Source organism: Mesocricetus auratus, unplaced genomic scaffold (assembly GCF_017639785.1).
Source record: "Mesocricetus auratus isolate SY011 unplaced genomic scaffold, BCM_Maur_2.0 Super-Scaffold_100676, whole genome shotgun sequence".
NCBI lineage: Eukaryota > Metazoa > Chordata > Mammalia > Rodentia > Cricetidae > Mesocricetus > Mesocricetus auratus.
The window spans coordinates 96,371,322-96,393,216 of record NW_024429266.1 but is presented as its reverse complement, the minus strand read 5'-3'; the positions used below and the strand labels follow the sequence as shown (position 1 = coordinate 96,393,216).

Here is a 21,895-nt window from a genome sequence, read left to right as displayed (position 1 = left end):
GACAACTTGGAAGAATTTGTTCCCTCTTTTCATCGTGTAGATCCAGGGGATCGAACTTAGGTTATAAGACTTAGCAGCAAGCCCCCTCTTACCCACTGAGCCATCTCACTGGCCCAAGATTTTTATTTTTTTAAAGTGCCCGTAACTGAGCTGGGAGTGACATAGCACACCGTAATGTTCAGAACTTGGGAGATGGAGTTGGGAATCAGGAGGCTAAGAGTAGCCGGGATGATGAGACGCAATCTCAAAGAAAGAAAACAACAGAGCTGTTGAGATTGCTCAGAGGGTAAAGGTGCCTGCTGCCAAGCCTGACATGTTTCCATCCTGAGACACATTTCTTCACGTGGCCCTCTGAGTGCAGGTGCACTGTGTCACACAAACACACCCCCCCAACACATAAATAAATAAATAAATAAATAAATGCAGTTTTGATTTTTAAAAAAGCACACAGAGTTAACAAACTGTATTAAATATGTCAGGCCTTATCTCCATGGGTTTGATTACAGAAAGCAGCGTGGCATTTTTTAAAAAATAATGAGCAATAAAGAGACTGACAATTGATGGGACAAGAAAGACAGGAGGGGACAGGCAGGCATTTGCTTTGGGCATGGGAGCCCCTAGGCTCCTCTCCAATTCGCAAACAACTAAGACCTGAGGTCCCCCGGCTCCAGCCTCTTTGTGGAGAATCTGAGGAGGTGCAATAGACCCCAGCCGCCTCCAGAAAGACAAAGGTCCCTGCCTGTTGGCCTCTAACTAAACCCAGAAGAAATAAACCCACTGATCCCACCCAACACATATCCCCAACCCCAGCCCTGTGGAGGAAGAGTGAGACACTCAGCTTTGGGAGGTAAGAATGTTGTTTGCACAGTTCAGAGGCACAACAGGGTGTGGTCCAAAACTCCCCTGGCTGGGGGAAGACAGGTGAAGGATTCTAGGGTCACCCTGAGTGCCAAGGGCGGGGCACGAGAGCCACCGTTGGATCCAGAGCAGCTCTAACATCAGGTTCGCGTTTCCACAGCTTGCAGGACCCTGGTGAGGAAGGAAGTGGTTCCTCTGTTTCTCTCTAGTCTAAAGCTCTTGCTCATCACCCCCAATTCTAAGAGAGCTTTGTTACCAGTCTTGGGGTCACAGTTTGTCCGGGTCCAGCCATAAGCCAACTAAACAATTGATGGGACAAGAAAGATAGGAGGGGACATAAGTCAACTAAAACAGCCAAGTTAAGAGGGGAAAAACAGCAAAAGGAGATTCGGTCAGTGTGGCCATATTGGGGAGAGGAGCTAAGGAAATACAGTGACACCACCTGAAGGGACTCTCTCTGGCCAGCTCAAGCAAGCGTGGTGACCATGGCTCTAGGAGACCTTGGTCTTCTCCCCCATCCCCTCTTCCTTGCTTAAAAACTGTTAGATTGCATTCTTCAAGCTAGTCACCAGAGTCTATTCCCTTATCTGGCCACTTCCTCCTCCTGAGGCTGACTGCCAAGGTGCTATGAGAGTATTGAAGTCCAGCAGTCAAAAGCCCATATCAGCTCACCTAACTAACAGGCCCATTTAAAATTAGACACCGCATCCTAATGCAGGGTTTCCCCTTTACCTTCACAGACCACTGTTTTCAGTGGGCCACATCTGTCTCCTCTCTATCCAGAGGCAGTCCTGTCTTCCCCTCCGGGACAAATATCCCTGCCCCCTTTCCCTCGTCCCCTTCCCCTTCTCCCTCATCCTCTGTCTCCTGGCTTCCCTGCCCTCTGTCCCTCTGGGGCAAATAAGTCTCCTTTGTGCTGAGAATTTGGACTTGGGGCTCCTGAGTCAATACTAATCTCTCTCTCTCTCACACACACACCCCAAGTTCATCTTCAGGGCCCTGAAATGGGGCTAAATTTAATTAGAGGCCTGAGTTGCACGTATCTGTATAGTTCCTAGTGAGGGTGTAGTCCTGTCCACCCTTAACCCATCCACGTCTCTTCAGTAAGGTGACCTAAGAAGTCAGGCTCCCCTGGCTAGCCCTGGCCTTAGGCTTTCTCTTCTCCCCCCCTTCCCCGGAATCTGTGCAGCTGCCCAGTGAAGTCTACTGCTTTTGGAGTTCTTGTTTTTCAAATGGAGAAATGGAGGCGAGGAGGCCCAGCAAAGCTGCTGTATAAACAAAAAGGGGCAGATGATTTCGGCTTGGTCCCTCTAAGAGGCCACTTCTCTTAGTCGTCATCTCAAGTATGGCTTCCCCCTCCTTCTCCTAGAAGATGAGAGCTCACCTAGGGCTTGCCGTGAGCAGCTGTTAATATAGCCTCTGAGCAGCTTCCTGGCCTTGTGTGAACCTGGGCTCTCCACTCAAAGGACCCTGGAGTTTCACACCCTCCATGCATACATATCCAAGGCCTTCTTGGTCCTTGAGGTCAAGTTGCATGTTATAGCCTTGGGTGATATACCCACCTAGCCTCCGCACCCTCCAGCATGGGCTCTCCCTGGGGCTAACTAGCATCATCAACTTGCAGCACCTCTCAAGAGCTTCAAGAGCAACCTAGGCCAGGCCTGTACCTACCCCGAGCGCTGATAGAAATCAGGAAGTGTGTTCACTACACTGCAGAGCTTACAAGCTCCAGCCCTACAAATGCCACCACCTTGACCACAAACAGCCCCTCCCTTCAATAGCACCAAGAAGGCTGTCATGTCTCCCACCCCCGCCACCTCCCATGTAGGCAGAGCTGGCTGAAGAGCTAGAGGAAGAATCTGCCTTCCACTTCAAACCGTAGCCACCTCCAGCCCCTCAGTATCTTTCACAAGAGACAGCAGATTGAGTCATATTTAGCTTGTGGTCAGCTGAGACCACAAACCTATTTGTTGCAACTCCCCCCACCCACAGCTCAAGGAAGAAACTTAGGAACACATAGTTTCAACTTGAACCAAGGAGACAAAGGAGTCCTTGAGGGGCACAAAGGACAATCTTACCCCCTTGGCACTTCATTAATTCACTTATTTGATTGTTTAGCTAGATTTGGTGGGTTCTTTAAAAATATTTGTTTATTTTTCTTTTGTGTGTGTTTTGCCTGCATCCCGTGCGCTAGGAGGCCAAAAGAAGGCGGCGGATTCCTTGGAATTAGAGTTACAGTCAGCCTCAGCTGTGAGCCACCTTGTGGCTGCTGGGAACCAGTCGGCTGCAAGAACAGTCAGTGCTCCTAACTGCTGGGCCACCTCTCCAGCACTAGGACACCCCATAGCCAGTTTGAGACAAGGTCTCTTGTAGTCCAGGCCAGCACCCGACTCCCTATGTAGCTGAGGGTGTTGTTAAATTGATCATTCTGCCTCCACCGCATGAACAATAGAGTTCAGGGAGTCTGCCATCACACCCAGTTTCTGTTGTGCCGGAGATGGAAGCCAGACCACTCGCTGCAAACGGAGCAGCACCCCACACCCTTGCCTCCGCCTCATGAGTCGCCAGGAGTCCACACAGGAACACGTGGATGGTTCTACGACACAGCGGAGCTTAGAGCAGCTGGAGGAGCTGGGTTACTGGAGGGAGTCAGGACAGATGGGGAATGAACACCGTGAGCCTGAGGAGACAGAAGACACTGAGCAGTGTGAAAGGTTGGGGGGGAAGAGCAGAAAGAGGAACCTGGCTTGAAAGGCCAGAGGGGCCAACCACAACTGGCCTTGCAGCCTCCAACCTTGAGGCACCAAAGTTTTCTCTTCTGAAAAATGGACCTAATAACAGTACCACTCTCTGTGTGCTGAAAGGAAAAGTCGAGGGACTTCTGGGGAAGGCTCTGCACCCAAGCAAGAAGCTTAACCTGAGCAGTAAATGAACACCGGGAAGCTAACCATGGCTGATGTTGTTATACACTGTGGTCCCCGAACAAGAGCCTTTCCCTGATGCTTTGGAGCTAGAATCCACTCCCTGTCCCGTCAGCCGCTTACACAGCCTGCGTGTCCACACCCCAGCTGTTCTCCACACCCCAACCATCCTCTCAGAGAAGGGCAGATTTGCCTTTCCTTGAGTGACTCCACCCCTAATTTTCACGGTCTGTCCTCACCAACACTGTCTGTTGTTCCTGTCATGCAAACAGGAAGCACCGGCTACTGTGACCCGACCTCTCTCCCCAGCCTCTGTCCTTCCTCTTCTCAGCCAGACTGGCTGGTGGCGCATCCTCTCTGTCCTCTGCACCTCCCACCGTGACTCCAGGGTCTTGCCAGCACCCTCCCTGGGGCCATTCTGGGGCAGTCACCTTTCAGTAGCTCAGAAAGTTCCTTGCAGCTAACACATTCTAACATAACTTCATCCCACCCCCACCAGGGCCACTGCTTGTCCTGGATACTTCTGACCTCCTAGACAGCTCTTTCCTTAGCCTCTCCAGGTGTAGGTCACCTTTAACAGCTGCACCCTGTTGTGTTCCATGAGCTCCTCCCTCCTGTCTCCCAAGTGCTGGGCCCAAAGGTGTGCGCCACCATTGCCCGTCACCTGGCTCTTTTTACTGTTTTTAATTATTGTTTTAATGTCAAAGGTGTTTGCATGTTTTGTCTGCATGTATGTCTGTGCACAGTGTATCTGGTGTCCAAGGAAGCCAGAATAGGGCCCTGGACCCTCTGAGTTTGGAGTTACAGACAGTTATAACCCACCATGTGGGTCCTGGTAAACCTGAAGCTGGGTCCTCTACAAGAGCAGCAAATCCTCTCAACTGCTTAGGCCTCACTCCAATGCCCTGAAACTTACTTTTTTGTTGGTTTGGGTTTGGGTTTTGTTATATCACACAAGCTGACCTGGGGCTCACCATCTAATTGCCTCAGCTACAGAGCTCCGGAATTACAGGGGTGTGTGTGTGTGTGTGTGTGTGTGTGAGTGTGTGTGTGTGTGAGTGTGTGTGTGTGAGTGTGTGTGTGAGTGTGTGTGAGTGAGTGTGTGAGTGTGTGAGTGTGTGTGTGTGTGTGTGTGTGTGTCACTGTACCTGGCTCAAATCTGAGTGTCAGAAAATTACATGGGTAGAAAACCCCAACCTGACCTCATGTGGCAGCCCCAGAAAAATTCAGGTGCACTACATAAGATGTATAGAATGACCTTCAGGGCGGCATGGCTGAGCTGGTCCTCCCTGTACAAACTCCATGAGCAGTGTAAGCAGCGCTGAGTGTGACTGGGAGGTGGCGCTGCTGACAGATACAGGATGCGTTTGGACTCCACCTCTGTAGGGAGTCTTTCTCTGCCCCACCAGCTCCCAAATAATGATATGGAGACTTCTCTTTAACTATGAAAGCTCGGCCTTAGCTCAGGCCTGTTTCTAACTAGCTCTTATATTTTTGGTTGTGAGCCTAGCCTTTAACGGCTGAGCCATCTCTCCAACCTGCTCTTATAACTTAAATGAACCCATTTCTATTAGTCCACATGCTGTCATGTGGCTCGGGGCTTTTACCTCTCCTCCTGCATGTCCTGTTTCCTCTGTGTCCGGCTGGTGACATCCCACCCCACCTCCCCACCCTCCGGGCATTTCTTCTTCTCAGAGCTCTCTCTGTCTGGAAGTCCTGTCTACACCTCCTGCCTAGCTATTGACCGTTTAGCTTTTTGTTAAGTCATTCACAGTGGCATCTCTCTACGCACTGTAATCAAATATCCCTCGAAAAGCCTCTGTTCTCCAGGTGTCTTGAGTGGTCTCCAGCTGTACATAGCATTAAATAAACACCCAGCCCAAGCAAGAAGCAACAAGTATCTAAAATGACCTTCAGGCTATATATAGCTGTAAAGGAAACGTCAATGAATTTCCTGTTGAGACTTGGTCCCTAGCCCCAAGATATCTCATAATACGTGTGCAAATATTCCAAAAATATTTTTTGAGGCAGGGTCTCGTGTTTCCCTGGCTAACCTCCAACTGGTCATATTATAACTGATGATGAATTTGAACTTATTCTCCAGAGAGGTGCACACCAACAATGTCAGTTGTATGTGTTGTACCAGGTTTGCAGAATCCCAGAGACTAACCAACCCAAGGAGTTGACACTTCTGATGCAAAAGCAAAAGGTTTCTTTAATCAAGCTGCCAGCTCGGATCTCACCCCATGGCCCACCAGCTTTTAAAGGGGAGAAAGGAGAGGGGGAGTCCTGAGTTTCAGTTTCTAAGGTTACAGAGATTACTTAGCATACCAAAAGTTATCAGGAGACAAGGGCCTTGAGAAGAAGGGAGGAGTAGTCCTGAGGCTGCAAGTCTCAGTAGGGTTCCCATAGTCACAGCGATCACTTAGCACAATAAGTTTTTTTATACAAAGTTATCATAAGACAAAGGGCCTTGAGAAGACAATGACTGCATTTGGTTAGGTAGAATTAACTGGCACATCTGTGGTCTGGGATTCCACGGACGGAGCACATCCTGCGATTGTGGGCTAAGGGAGTAGCTGCCGCTGCTGTTGCAGCTGCTTGTGGGTCTGAGCTTCTGATCACGTAACCCCCTCGCTTAGTTGGGGGCATTATTATTATTATTATTATTATTATTATTATTATTATTATTATTATTACCTTTCATCAGTATGCAGTGCTAGGGTTGTAGCCCGAGCTCTGTGCATTCTAGGCTAGGCAACTGCTCTACCAAATGAATCACATGGGGGTGGGGGGTAAAGATGTACTTATTTATTGTGTCTGTGTAGATGTGTGTGCAGGTGTGTACACACACAGACGGCCAGCGGTACATGCTTGCACTAGGAGACCAGAAGAGGATGGAGAGGGTGGCAGGGTCCTCTTCAGTCACTCTCCACCTGTCCTCCTGAGCCAGTGTCTCGTCCGGAACCTCTTGCTATGCCAAAGCCCACAAACTCCAGCAATGCTCCTGTCTCTGCACACTGCACCCGGAACTGGGGTTACAGGCGGTTTTGAGGGGTGCCCAGCTTATCACACAGTAAATCTAAACTTCAGTCCTCATGATTTTGGAGCAAGTGCTCTTAACTGCCAACCCACCTCTTCAGCTTTTTGTTTGTTTGCTTTTTACCGCATTTGGGGTTTTGAGACAGGGCCTCACTGTGCAGCACAGGCTGGCCTCAAGCCATGGCAATCTTGACTTGGTCTCTCAAGGGCTTGGAGCCACCATGCTTGTGTTCCAAAATGGGTTGGCTGTTTGGTGTTTTTTGGTGGTGATGGTGTTTATTGTTTGTTGTATGTTTTGTTTTGTTGTTTTGGTTGGTTGGTTGTTTTTTGTTTTGTTTTGTTATAGTTTTGTTTTTGTTTTTCTTTGGTTTTTTGAGGCATGGTTTCTCTGTGGCTTTGGAGGCTGTCCTGGAACTAACTCTTGTAGACCAGGCTGGTCTCAAACTCACAGAGATCCGCCTGCCTCTGCCTCCTGAGTGCTGGGATTAAAGGCATACGCCACTGCCGCCCAGCAGTTGGTTGGTTATTTAAAAATAAAGATAAATTTAAGCCAGGCGGTGGTGTCGCACGCCTTTAATCCCAGCACTCGGGAGGCAGAGGCAGGCGGATCTCTGTGAGTTCGAGGCCAGCCTGGTCGTCTACAGAACAAGTTTCAGGACAGCCTCCAAAATAATACTGAGAAACCCTGTCTCAAATAAATAAATACATTTTAAAATCTTCAAACACTTCGGATTCCTAATATTTTGACTAAAGATATTCAGCTGGTATTGATTTTCTCTTTGTATATGAAATATTTTTGTTGAGTCAGGAGTGGTGACAATGCTATCAATCAGAGGTAGAGCCAAGAGAACTCTGCGAATTGGAAGGAGTCTGGTCTACATAGTGAGTTTCAGGCCACTCACAGCTATGTAGTGAGTCAGTCTCCTCTTCTCCCATCTCTAATGAATTGTGTATAGGCATCCATCCACTAAATGCCAATCATATCCCCATCTCTAAGACAACCAAATAGTCACACAGCCTGGGCTATAATGGTGCACACCTTTAATCCCACAGATCTCTGTGAGTTTGGGGCCAGCCTGGTCTAAAGAGTGAGTTCTAGGACAGCCAGGGCTACACAGAGAAACCCTTTCTCTAAACAATAACAACAACAGCAACAAAATCACACAGGCAGAGGGTGTAGCTCAGTAGTAGACCAGTTACCTAATACACACAGGCAGAGGGTGTAGCTCAGTAGTAGACCAGTTACCTAATACACACAGGCAGAGGGTGTAGCTCAGTAGTAGACCAGTTACCTAATACACACAGGCAGAGGGTGTAGCTCAGTAGTAGACCAGTTACCTAATATAAGGCTCTGTGTTCCATCCCCAGCACAGATAAAAACAAAACCCTGCTATTCAAAAGTACCCCCACCCCAGGGGATACCATGCCCCAGTTCAGAACTCTTAAAGGCGTTAATCCTTGGAGAAACAGTCCCCCATTGTACACAGGGGCTCCCCAGAGACCCATATTTAAGTATGAATGAGAACGGCCCCACAGGATCATATGTTTTAATTCTTAGTCTCAAGCCGATGGCATGGTTTGGGCAGTTTGAGAGGTGTGACCTTGTTGGAGGAGTGTGTCACTGAGGGCGAGTTTTAATGTTTCAAACTGCCACCATTCCCAGCATGCCCTCTCCCCCTCCTGTTGGTGGATCAGAATGTGCGCTCTCAGCTGTTTCTGCCACCATGCCTTTGCTCTGCCGTCGTGGACTCTCACCCTCTGGAACTGTAAGCCAAATTAAACACTTCCTTTTATAAACTGACCTGGTCCAAGTGTTTTGTCACAGCCTTAGAAAAGTAACTAAGATAGGGTTTATTTGGGGCTTATGGCTCCAGAGTGACAGCAGTCTATCACCATCAGAGCGGAGAGTTGTAGGAACAGGAGGGCATGGTGACTGGACTTGGAATCTGAGAACTTGCTTCTCAAAGCATAAGCAGGAATCAGAGACTCCTACAGCAAGGTCACAGCTCCAAACTTCCCAAACAGTGCCACCACCATCAGAATGGTGACCAAGTATCCGAACACCTGAGACCTGAGACTGTGGAGGGTCTCGTTCAAACCAGCACGCTTTCTTTGGCCTCCTCGCCTCTCGGCGTCTTCTTTCACTGGCTTTTTCTTCTCTGTGACAAGAGAGTGAAAAAGAGATGAGAGTGAAAACTTGGTTCACACTGACTTCTCCAACCCAGGTCAAGACTTTAAAGTGTCCAGTGGTAGACAGTTTATCACCAGCATATTTAACACACAGTTCAATTTGAAAACAAGTTTCCTGGTTTTAATACAATCCCGGTTGCACAAGGAAGCATAATTACATGGGGAGCTCGACACAGTACATGCCATTTCTTCCAAGAGGATGGTTTCTAAAGATAGGCTACCTGTGCTAGCGTAAGGGCCTAGGGAAGGTTCTGGCATGGTCTCAGTCATACAGATAGCACAGAGGTCATTTGGACTATTAGCTGCCTCTGTCCTTGTTGTGGGAGCTTGGGGGAGCCCCTGGATGCAAGGGTCATTTAGATTACTAGGTACCTTCAGTCTTCATTGTAGGAACTTGATAAGGCCTGGCCCAACACAGATCACCAGGTTGTTAATACTTCCAGTTCCCAGCTTTCCCAAGGGAAGAACAGGTGTTTCATCTTTCCCATCGGAAAGATGTGTGTTTAATATTCCTGGTCTCCTTGGAGACCTGTGGGCACAAGGACCTTCATGCTACTCTCCCAACAGCACACACCTGTCAATCAAGCACTCAGAAAGTCATATCCACCATCAAGAGCAGAGAGAGGCAGAAAGGTCATACTACATAGTGAGTTCAAGTCCAGTGTGATCTACGTGAGTCTCTGTCTCACAGCAAACCAGTTATTTGTAGACTTGAGGAATAGGAGGGTCATGGGAAGCCATTGACAGGTTCTCTAACACAGAAACGTGGAACCAAATCTGTCACATGTGTGAGTTACCTCCACGGCACTGTGACATAACCTCCTAGCAGAAACCACGTAAATGAGGAGAGGTTGATTTTGGAACACAGCTTCAGATTTCAGGATGGGGAAGGCACAGCCGTGGGACGGCTCCATTGTCTGTGGCAGGAAGGTAAAGGTGAGGGTACGGGTGGAAAGAGGAGCCAAAAGAGAAGACCCAGGAATGCACGCTGCTTTGGACAGGAAGCCTGAAGTGGCCTTTTCTATCCCTGGGTGTCCCCAAGAGGTGAGGAAGAAATGGGGTTGTCGTCTTTTTTGTTTCTGTAATCAAATATCACAACAGCAACTTTAAAGGACAACGAGTTTCATTGGCTCACAGTTCCAGGCTACATTCCATCATTGTGGAGAAGTCAGGGCAGAGGTGTGAAGCATCCACAGTCAAGAGCAGAGAGAGCCCAACATGGTGGCGCACACCTTTAATCCCAGCACTCGGGAGGCAGACGCAGGCTGATCTTCAGGAGTTAGAGACTAGCCTGGTTTACATAGTGACTTCTAGGCTAGCCAGAGCTACATAATGAGGCCAGGGGGAGAGAGAAAGAGGGGGGGAGACAGAGAGAGAGAGAGAGAGAGAGAGAGAGAGAGAGAGAGAGAGAGAGAGAGAGAGAGAGAGAATAATTACCTTCACCCAACCCTCTCTCTGTAAATACTGGTGTAATGCTAGCCTAGAATCCCCAATGAAGGGCTGGGGTGTAATCAGGACAACCTCCCACTGACATGTCTCAGGCCAAAATGGCCTAGACAGAGTTTCCCTTGCTGAAACTCTTAACAGGTGATTCTAAATTGTGTCCAGCTAACAATTAAAACAACCATTCAGGCGGATCTTGGTACATTCAAGGCCAGCCTGATCTACAGAGTGAGTTTCAGGACAACTAGTGCTACACAGAGAAACGCTGTCTCAAAAACCAAAAACAGATAAACAATAACAACAAAAATCTAGCCATTACTGGGGTATCTGTGGAGGCAGCAGCTGTGGTGGAAGTAAACTAGACTGCCCAACCATGCTTCCTGAAAGGGCTCATCCTCCATCCCTCCACCCCCGTCCACAGGGCAGCAAGGAGCGCTTTCACTGGCAGAGTCACAACGTGAAGCAGAGTGGCGTGGATGACATGGTGCTGCTGCCCCAGATCACTGAGGACGCCATTGTGAGCAACCTCCGCAAGCGCTTCATGGATGACTACATCTTCGTATCCCAAGCAGTGCAGGGGCACGGGAGGGGGACTGGGCAATAGAAGTCACAATGGTGTGCTGGCACAGGGAAGGATCCCAGTGCCGAGGGGGCCTGTGAAAGCCCAGCCCAGGCTTGGGGGGAGGATGCTTGCATGGAGGAAGGACGGGCAGACTGAAGAATGGATCAAGCAGCAATAGTGCTGAGGTTTGACACGCTGTAGCCGCCACTGCTCCCCTGCCTTGCAGTAGCTAAACCACTGCACCACCGGTTCCGCTCTTTCTGGGTCCAGATTTCCTTTCCCAAGAGACCCAAGGTGTGTTCACCTCTCTCTCCAAACAAAGCGGTTATGGGAAATCTTGTCGGGATAGAACAAGGGGTGAGAAGTGTTCGAAAGTCAAAGCGAGACACTGCCTGGTTCTTAACTACCTCTCAAGACATATATCGGCTCAGTGCTTATCTCTGTGAACCCCTTCAAGCAGATGCCCTACTTCACTGACCGAGAGATTGACCTCTACCAGGGCGCGGTGAGTCCAGGTTGGATGGGAGGGAGTATGCCCACACCTACACTCTGAGGCCTCCAGCTCTGGACTGACCCCTGACCTCACCCACACAGGCCCAGTATGAGAATCCCCCACACATCTATGCCCTCACTGACAACATGTATCGGAATATGCTGATCGACTGTGAGAACCAGTGCGTCATTATCAGGTACGGCAGGATGAGGGATTCTGGAACATTCTGTCTAGGAATGTCCTCAAACACTACAACGAAGGCTGGTTTGTCATGAGCTCATAAGCCATGCCATGATGTCCCTCTGTCCCTATCGCTCTGTTCTACTTTCTGTGTATCCCTTGGTTTCTGCTATGGCTTCTGATACAGTGTATATATCCATTTTATTATTGTCTGTTAGTTCCTCCTAAATGTCAGCTCCGGAACTAAGGAGATGGCTCAACCTGGAAGAGCATTTACTGCTCAAGGATGAGACCATAAGGTCAAATTCTGGAACTTACATAAAAAGCCAGGCGTGGACACACACACCTATAACTCCAGCGTTGGGAGACACTGAAACAGGGGGTTGCTGGGGCCTGCAGGTTCAGTGAGAGACCCTGTCTCAAGGGAACAAGGCAGTGAGTGATGGAGCGAGATACCAGATGTCCTCCAGCGTGTGCAATGGGCTCACAAACATTTGACACATGCACATATACCACAAACGCATATACCGTGCTCATAACACGTATACACACATCAAACAGATAAACCATGTCCTCCAGCATGTGCAATGGGTTCACAAACACATAGACACATGCACATATACCACAAACACAAATACCATGCTCATAACACGTATACACACATCAAACAAACGGAGGTATGAATTTTGGGTGGTGTTTTTTGTTTTGTTTTGCTTTATTTTGTTTTGTTTTATCGAGATGGTTTCTCTGTGTAAGAGCCTGGCTGAACTAGAACTCATTCTGTAGACCAGGCTGACCTTGAACTCACAGAGATCCACCTGCCTCTGCCTCCAGAGTGCTGAGATTGAAGGAATGCACCACCACCACTACCACCAGGGGTTTTTTTGGGGGGTGAATTTTTAAATTACGCTTTATCCATTATTTTGCATGTATGTGTGTGGGTGCATGCCAAGGTATGTATGTAGACGTCAGAAGACAGCTTCCAAGAGACAATTCTCTCCTTCCACCATCTGAGGGATTGAACTCAGGTCTTCCGGCTTAGCAACGGGTACTGAGCCATCTTCCCAGCCCATTACATTATATCTATTTACTTATTTATATTTATTGGGGCTGCCACGTGTTGCAACGGGGGGAGGGAGGAAGGTATTTTTTGTTTTAAAAAATTAATGTTTCATGTTAAGTGTGTGCATGACTTCCCTGCATGCATACTGTGCACCACAGTCATACCTGTTGCCCTCAGAGGCCAGAAGAGGGTGTCCAGTCACTTGGAACTGGAGTTACATGTGGCTGTCACCACTCTGTAGGTGCTGGGAAGCAGAGTTAGGTCGTCTGCAACAGCAATAAGTGCTCTTAGCCTCTAAGTCATCTTTCCAGCCCCTGGGGCCGGGATTTTTTAAAAATCTTTCTTTCTTGTCCACAGTTGAATCTCTGGAACCTAGAGTAGGGTCCGGTACACTGTGGGTGCTCAGTAAAAGAATGAATACATGGATGAATTAATGAATGACTAGGCGTTAGAAAAGATCCTCCCAACTATCCCAGCCCACTAATCATTCCTTCCTCCCTCCACCTCCAGTGGGGAGAGCGGAGCTGGGAAGACGGTGGCTGCTAAGTACATCATGGGCTACATCTCCAAGGTGTCTGGCGGGGGCGACAAGGTCCAGGTGAGACAAGAACGAAAGGACGTGCCCGGTCTCCCTCAGTCGCACCCATCTGACCCAGACTGATCCTTTCTGCCTGGCTCTGCCCCTAGCACGTCAAAGACATAATCCTGCAGTCAAACCCACTGCTTGAAGCGTTCGGCAATGCCAAGACGGTGCGCAACAACAATTCCAGCCGCTTTGTGAGTCACTATAACGTCCCTTGAGCTCTCTCTTTGTGCATACACAGGCACACACACACAGACAGACAGACAGCACACACACATGCATGCAAACTGTACATACATCCAAGTACACGTACACACACACGCACACATACACACACTTGTGTGGCAAGTACTTGACTCACTGATCCATCTCCCTAGACCCCCTGTTTCTTTCTGTGTGGGGGGCATGCATTCGTAGGTACACATGTAGTGTGTGCACATGCATGCTTGTGCACATGCAAGTGAAAGACATAGCTTGACACTGGGTGTCTTCCTCAATAGCTCACCACCTTCCTATTCTCTTCTACTTTGTGTATATGAGTATTTTGAATGTATGTCTGTGTACTACCTGAGTGTATAGTGCCCTTGGAGGCCAGAAGAGGGCATTGGAAACCCTGAAACTGGGATTACAGATGGTTGTGAGCAAACATGTGGGTGCTGGGTGCTGGGCATAGAACCCAGGTCCTCTGAAAGAGAAGTCAGTGCTCTTAACTCCCGAGCTATAGCTACAGTCTCTGTCTTAGTTTTTGAGACAAGGTCTCTCACTGAACCTGGAGCCACCCAAGCAAGATCTGACTTTAATCCCAGCATCCATGCAAAAGCTGGCTATGCTGGCTCACGTCTTTAGTTCTCACACTAGGAGGCAGACCGGAGGATCCAGGCGCACACTGACCTTCCAGTCTAACCCAGTCAGTGAGCTCTGGCTTCACTGAGAGCTTGTCTCAAGAAATGGAGTGGAAGGAAGAGCTGGAGTGATGGCTCAGCGTTTAAGAGTGTGAGGACCAGAGTTCAGGTCCCCAGCACATGAGAAGTGGAGGCAGGGGAATTTCTGGAACAAAGTGGTTAGCTAAATCTAGTCAAACCAGCAGTCGCTGGCTTCGAGAGATCTTTCCTCGATGTATAAGGTGGCAGCAGTCGAGAAAGACACCCATTGTCAACCTCTGACCTTCACCTATACAAGCATGCACCCAGCCATGTATGCACACACCCATGTATTGACACAAAAGAAACACAGAAACCTCCGAATTGTGGTGGAGAGACCTGAGGTGAGCACAGAGCTGAACGCAATTAGCAGGGGTCTAGAGCACCACGGGAGATGGATGGGTTAGGGATGCCTGGTCCCACACAGCCTGAGTAGTCTGGGAAAAAAACAAGCTTAGTCAATGAGTGGGTAGTGGTCAGTAGACACCCCGCCACCAAGCCTGAGGACCTAAGTTCTATCTGCAGGGCCTACAGGGTGAAAATCCAAATTGTCCTCAGACCACCACATGTCCACCATGGCACCCACACACACACAAATAAATATAATTTAAAAATAAGTGACTCTGCCGGGCGGTGGTAGCGCACGCCTTTAATCCCAGCACTCGGGAGGCAGAGGCAGGCGGATCTCTGTGAGTTCGAGGCCGGGCTGGACCGATAGCCTCCAAAACAATACAGAGAAACCCTGTCTCGTAAAAACCAAAAAAAAAATAAAATAAAATAATAAGTGACTCTAACAGAGGCGTGGGGTGGAGAGGTGCCCTGGTCCTGCCTCAGCTAGATGATGGGACAGACTTAGTAGACTTCCTATGGGAGGCCTTACCCTCTCCGTGGAGCAGATGGGAGGAGGGGGGATTGGAGGGAGTGGGAGGAAAGAGGGAGGGGGAACGGGGATTGGGATGTAAAAGATACATTAGTAAAAAAGAGAAAAAATAGGAAATGGGAAAAAATAAGTGAGTAGAGACAAGAGAAAGGCAAATTCAGGTCACAAGAGAAAGAGTGTAAGAGATCAGGCTCATGAGATGGTAACCCTTATACTCCTGGCACTCTGGGATGGGCTAACGTGGTTCTCTGGGATTCAGGGCAAGTACTTTGAGATCCAGTTCAGCCGAGGCGGGGAACCAGATGGAGGCAAGATCTCCAACTTCCTGCTTGAGAAGTCCCGTGTGGTCATGCAGAATGAGAATGAGAGGAACTTCCATATCTACTACCAGGTGCAAGCGACGGGGCTGTGGGGCTGGAGGCAGAGGGAGACCCCTTGTTTCCCAGGACTGGAGGAAAGAAAACGTGGGAAGGGCAGTGTGTGGGAGGGCGGGGCAACCACAGTGACTGCCCCAGGCCTGCTCCAGATGCATGACCTTCTGACGCCCTCCAGCTTCTGGAAGGGGCCTCCCAGGAGCAGCAGCAGAACCTCGGACTCATGACACCAGACTACTTTTACTACCTCAACCAATCAGACACCTACAAGGTGGAAGGTACCGATGACCGGAGCGACTTCAACGAGACCCTGGTAAGCAGCAACCACCACTCTGGCTGCCCCAGAGAATCTTTTCGTGTTACAAATGAGGAAACTAGAAATGAGGAGACATAGGAGATACAGGTACTTATCCAAAGTTATACAGCAACTGGGTAAAAAGGGCAGATCATGCCGGGTGGTGGTAGCGCACGCCTTTAATCCCAGCACTAGGGAGGCAGAGGCAGGCGGATCTCTGTGAGCTCGAAGCCAGCCAGGTCTACAGAGTGAGTTCTAGGACGGCTCCAAAGCAATACAGAGAAACCCTGTCTCAAAAAACTAAAACAAAAACTGGATTACAAGACTGTGTGTAAGCCCAGTGCTTCTGTGGAGAATAGAAGGGTGAGACAGGAGAATGTCTAGCAGCTCATGAGCCAGCTAGCCTTGCTGATACAGCAGCAATGAGAGCGTCTCAAACTGAGTGGAAAAATAGGACAGACAACCACAGGTTGTCCTCTGACCCCCAGGCAGGCTGTGACACACACATGAATTCACACACACACTTTTTAAACTTGGAGAACTGTAGAGGAATACACTCAAGCCCCCAGGTACACTTGCATTTACACATACATGTGTACCAATACACATGCACACCTGTCAAACACACAAACACACACATGTGTACCAATACACACACACACCTGCCAAACACACACACATATACATACACATGTACCAATACACATGTACACCTGCCAAACACTTACATACACATACACATACATGTGTACCAATATACATGCACACCTGCACAAACACATACATACACACACACGTGTACCAATACACATGCACACCTGTACAAACACACACACACACACACACACGCACATGCACACGCGCACACATACGTATACACAGCAAATCAGGTGGTTGGGGAGATGATTGGTCAATAGAGTAAGTTGACATGCAAGTTCAGTCCCCAGCACTCATTAAGAAAATTAAAATCCCAAGCATAATGGCACCAGCTTGTAACCCCAATACTGTCAAGGCAAAGACAAGATTATTGGGGCTCACCAGCCAGCCTCACCTATTTGCCAAGTTCTGGTCCAATGAGAAAAACAAGGTAGATGGTACCCCAGGAATGACACCCAAAGTTGACCTCTGGCCTCCACACCCATACATGAACACACATGCTGAGCCCACACACAAAGCAAAGTCAGACATCCAAACGTCTTGTCTCCCTAAGACCATGCCGTGGACCCAGAGGTCTAATTCTGCCGTCAAGGTGGAACCCAAGCAGGTTGCATAAACTGCCCCTGTTGTGCCCACAGAACGCCATGCAAGTCATTGGGATTCCGACCAATGTGCAGCAGCTGGTCTTACAGCTTGTGGCAGGGATCTTGCACCTGGGGAACATCAGCTTCTGTGAAGAAGGGAACTACGCCCGTGTGGAGAGCGCAGACCGTGAGTGTGGGTGCCACTGAGTCGGGTGTCAGGCTCCTGCGTTCAGATGGCTTCTTCCCACTTGCGATCACAAGAGAACCATGTTGGTGTCACCGGGGAAGTTCCTTTATCCCGAGAGCCTGACCAGCTGCTTCCTTCTGCTCTGGCCTGGCAGTCTTGGCCTTCCCAGCCTACCTGCTGGGCATAGACAGTGGGCGGCTGCAAGAGAAGCTGACCAGCCGTAAGATGGACAGCAAGTGGGGTGGACGCAGTGAGTCCATTGACGTGACCCTCAATGTGGAACAGGCAGCCTACACTCGGGACGCACTGGCCAAGGGACTCTACGCCCGCCTCTTCGACTTCCTGGTGGAGGTGAGTGGGACCAGTGCTGGAAAGTCTTTGGATGTCTAGTGCCTAATAAGACCATGGCATTTGGGCAGACGAGTGGGAAGACAGGCTTGACTAAACCATCTCACCAGTTCTGAGGGGGTCAAGTGCAGCTTTCAGCTTGGACAACTTGCAAACGGAGGCACTGCTGAAGCCCTCCAGGTCCTGTCACAGTGATGCTGATAGAGAGGGTGGGTACATTTTAGAGCTAAGATGGTCGTCAAGGAAACGAAGGGATAGGTATGGGGTTGGGTGGGGTGAGTGGAAGGGACCAGTACGTGGCAGGGCCAGTGATAACCACAGTACTAACAAACATACAACAGTTAGAGGAGCCAGACATGGTGATGCCCACCTGTGGTCCCAGCACTCAGGAGCCTGAGGCAGGAAGGCTATGAGTTCAAGGCCACCTTGGGCTGCATAGAATGACCCTATAGGGTTTTTTCTTTAACCCTATATGGTTAGGGTTATGGTTAGGTTTCTTTATTTCTTTCTCTCTTTCTTTCTTTCTTTCTTCCTCTCTTTCTTTCTTTCTCTCTCTTTCTTTCTTTCTTTTGAGACAGGATCTCACTATGTAACCCAGCCTGGAACTCTACTGACACCCGGCTGGCCTCAAACTCACAGAGATTGGCGCTTCTATCTCCTGAGTGCTGGGATAAAAGGGATACCCCATTATGCCCGACATTTATTTTTACGTAAGAGCTAGGGAGAGTCCTCTGTTGATGAAGTGGCTGCTTTGCAAGCATGAGGACATGAGTTCCACCACTAGAACCCACATTTAAGTTTAGTACATTCATTTATTTACTTTGTGTGCACGTGTGTCTGCACGCAGCAACATGTGTGTGGATGTTAGAGGTCAACATGAAGGACTCAGTTCTCTCCTTCCACCATATGGGTCCCTGAGATCAACCTCACCATCCATCTGGCTTGTCACCAGGCATCTTCACCCACCATGCCACCTTGCCAGCCCGGCATCTCCATTTTTAAGAAAGCCGGGCACGAAGCTGGTGAGATGGCTCCGTGGATAAAGGAGTGTCTCGCCAACGCTGAGGACCTCAGCTTGAATCCCCGAGCCCACGTGGTGAACAGAGAGAACGGGTTCCCTAAACCATCTTCTGATCTCCTCACACACACTATTACGTGCAAGTGTGCACACTCAAGCACGTGCACACACAAATAATGTAATTTTAAAAAGCTGTGGAGGCATAGAGAGGCAGAGCGCTGTTGGCCAGCTTCACCTACTTGGAGAGTTTCAGACCTCACAGAGAGCCTGCATCAAATACAAAGCTAAAAGCAAAACCCAAGATAAACAGTACCCTGGGAGCAGCAGCCAAGGCTGTGCACACAACTGTGTGTATATGGACACCTAAACATACACACACACACCCCTATGCACAAACACAAACTCACACACAAAATTATATACCAAGCCTCCTCCCCAGTATATATGTATATTTTTTAAAATTCCCATAAAGATAGAAGATGTTGCCGGGCGTTGGTGGCACATGCCTTTAATCCCAGCACTCAGGAGGCAGAGGCAGGTGGATCTCTGTGAGTTTGGAGCCAGCCTGGTCTATAGAGCAAGTTCCAGGACAGGCTCCAAAGTCACAGAGAAACCCTGTCTCGAAAAAATAATAATAATAATAAAAAGATAGAAGGTGTTGTTCAGTGATAAAATTCATAAGGTCCTGGGTTCTGTGTCTGACGTGACAAATGTACACATGAGTGCACACACACACACACACACACACACACACACACACACACACAAAAGAAAGGAGGAGGAAAAGTACCTAATTAAAGTATAGGTTGAACATCCCTAATTTGAAAAATAATAATTACAAAATACCTCAATATTCCAAACTTTTGAACACCAACATGAAACTACAAGTGGAAAATTCCGTCTCAGATTGCATACATGGCTCACAGCTAAAACCTAGCTCAACAGTTAAAAGGGAATACCACTCTTGTAGAAGCCAGGTTCTGTAACCAGCATCCGCGTCGTGACTCACAACCATCCCTAATTCCAGTTTCAGGGAATTTGTTGCCCTCTTCTGGCCTCTTAATGAACTACATGCATGTTGTTCACAGACATTCATTAATGTAGGCAAACCACCCAAACACATAACATAAAAATAAATAAATATTTAAAACAAAAAAGTGCACTATGAGTACTGCACACAGTGTATATGATGTGTAAGTGAATTTCATGCTTAAACTTGGATTTTGCTGGACATGGTGGAATGTCTTTAAAACCATCACGCAGGAGGCAGCGGCAGGCAGATAGATCTCTGTAAGGGCAGCCTGGTCTACATAGTGAGTTCTAGGTCAACCAGAGCTACACAGAGTGTCATTATCTCAAATATGTAAATAAAAAAATAAACTTGATTTCATGCTCAAGATACTGCATCTTTCTCAGAACTGAAATGCAAAACACTTCTTGGTCTAAGCATTTTCAATTACAGATGATCAAACTACAGGAATTTTTATTTAACTAATTTTGTGGTAGTGGAAATGGAATTCATGGATTAATGTATACTCTACAAAGTCCCCTAACACTGAGTCACATGCCCAGCCACTAGTATTTGCTATTACAAATCTGTCCATCTGCTTGTTTGAGACAGAGTCTCCAGTATTCCAGGCTAGACTTGAGTATGACACTTATGCCAGATACCCACATGATACATCAGATTCCCTGGAACTATCACGTTGTGGGCCACCTGATGTGGGTTCTGGGTATAGAACTTGTGTCCTCTAGAAGAGAACAGGAGCCACCCAGAGCCACTGAGTCATATTTCCAGTCTTTCAACTGTTTAGTCTTAAGACAAGATCCTGCTCTGTATCCCCAGCCTGTTCTGGAACTCATGCTGTAGGTCAGGCTGGCCTGGAGCTCACATCAGTCCTCCGACCGCTGCTTCCTGAGAGCTAGGATTACAGACACTAGCCATCATGTGAGGCTATTGGTCCATTTTAGAGATGAGCAAGCTGAGGTACAGTGGGAAGATCTGACTCTAGAGTCAAGAACTGTGATACTTCAACTCTTGGGTTTTCAGATGGAAGTTAAAAGACTAGAGAAAATTTGTCAAAAGGGGACAAAGCCACAAATTTAACTAAAAACACATCAAGGGTTAACAAGATGGCTAGGGAAAGGCATTTGCTGCCGAGCCAGACAACGAGTTCTATCTCCACAACACACAAGTTAGAAGTAGACAACGGACACCTGAAATTGTCCTCTGACACACACACACACACACACACACACACACGCACACACACACACACACACACACCTATTTATGAGAAACTAAGTTCAGACTCCAGCATTCATATAACAAGCCAGGCGTGAGCTCACCCAACCGCAACCCCAGTACTATGAGGGTGCAGAGACAGGATGATTGTTGTGATTGTTGGATGTCAGCCTTGCTCCAGGTTCAGGAAAAGAGCCTGTCTCAAAGGAATAATGTAGAGAGTGATAAAAGGCACCCACTACCCTCCTCTGGTTTCCACACACGTGTGTGCACAAATGTTTACGATGTACGCGCACACACACACACACACACACACACACACACACACACACACACTGGGGGAAAAGCAGTTTTCAAAACATAACAACAGGGTGGTGATGAGTGGCACGGGTTTGACCACATGCCCACAGACACGATTTCCATCTGCCCATAGGCCATCAACCGTGCTATGCAGAAGCCTCAAGAAGAATACAGTATCGGTGTCCTTGACATCTATGGCTTTGAGATCTTCCAGGTTTGACCCAGAACACCCTCCCCCTCCACCGCCATCCTCAGCCCAACCCTATTCTGCCTCCTGTCATCCTGGGTTTACCCAGTGTTTTCCAAAGACTCCAACATCATCCACTAACGTAAAAAACCCTTTTCTTTCCTTGGCAGAAAAATGGCTTTGAGCAGTTCTGCATCAACTTCGTCAATGAAAAGCTGCAACAGATTTTTATTGAGCTCACCCTGAAGGCAGAGCAGGTGGGCAGGGCCGCCAAATGGCAGAAGACAGGACTTCGAGTATAAGGGTCACCAAGGCACTTGGGACCCCACACACAAGTTCCCTGTTACTATAACAAAATACCAGACATATCAATTTATAAAGAGAAAATGGAGGCTGGGGATGTCAGTCAGTTGGTACAGAGCATTTGCCCATACCCAGCTGAATAAACTGGGCATGGTGGTGCATGATTGTCATTCCAGCAAGGGAGAGCTGATGCAGGGACGGACGTCCAATGAAAAATAGAGCTGGGTGTAGCAGTGAACAGCTTTAATCTCAACACTCATAA

The 21,895-nt window shown here is 48.4% G+C and overlaps 1 protein-coding gene across 1 annotated transcript in view; it reads left to right on the top strand.

Moving 5' to 3' along the window:
- The window catches only part of Myo1f (myosin IF), a 43,013-nt gene that overhangs the window by 4,347 nt on the left and 16,771 nt on the right, over window positions 1-21,895 (top strand). Inside the window, exons 2-12 of the mRNA XM_005081329.4 lie at window positions 10,876-11,013; window positions 11,432-11,521; window positions 11,611-11,705; window positions 13,263-13,350; window positions 13,440-13,529; window positions 15,395-15,526; window positions 15,688-15,822; window positions 17,100-17,232; window positions 17,387-17,583; window positions 21,277-21,357; window positions 21,501-21,587. Of these exons, the coding sequence (XP_005081386.1) occupies window positions 10,876-11,013; window positions 11,432-11,521; window positions 11,611-11,705; window positions 13,263-13,350; window positions 13,440-13,529; window positions 15,395-15,526; window positions 15,688-15,822; window positions 17,100-17,232; window positions 17,387-17,583; window positions 21,277-21,357; window positions 21,501-21,587 (1,266 nt within the window). The remainder of the gene's footprint in view (window positions 1-10,875; window positions 11,014-11,431; window positions 11,522-11,610; window positions 11,706-13,262; window positions 13,351-13,439; window positions 13,530-15,394; window positions 15,527-15,687; window positions 15,823-17,099; window positions 17,233-17,386; window positions 17,584-21,276; window positions 21,358-21,500; window positions 21,588-21,895) is intronic.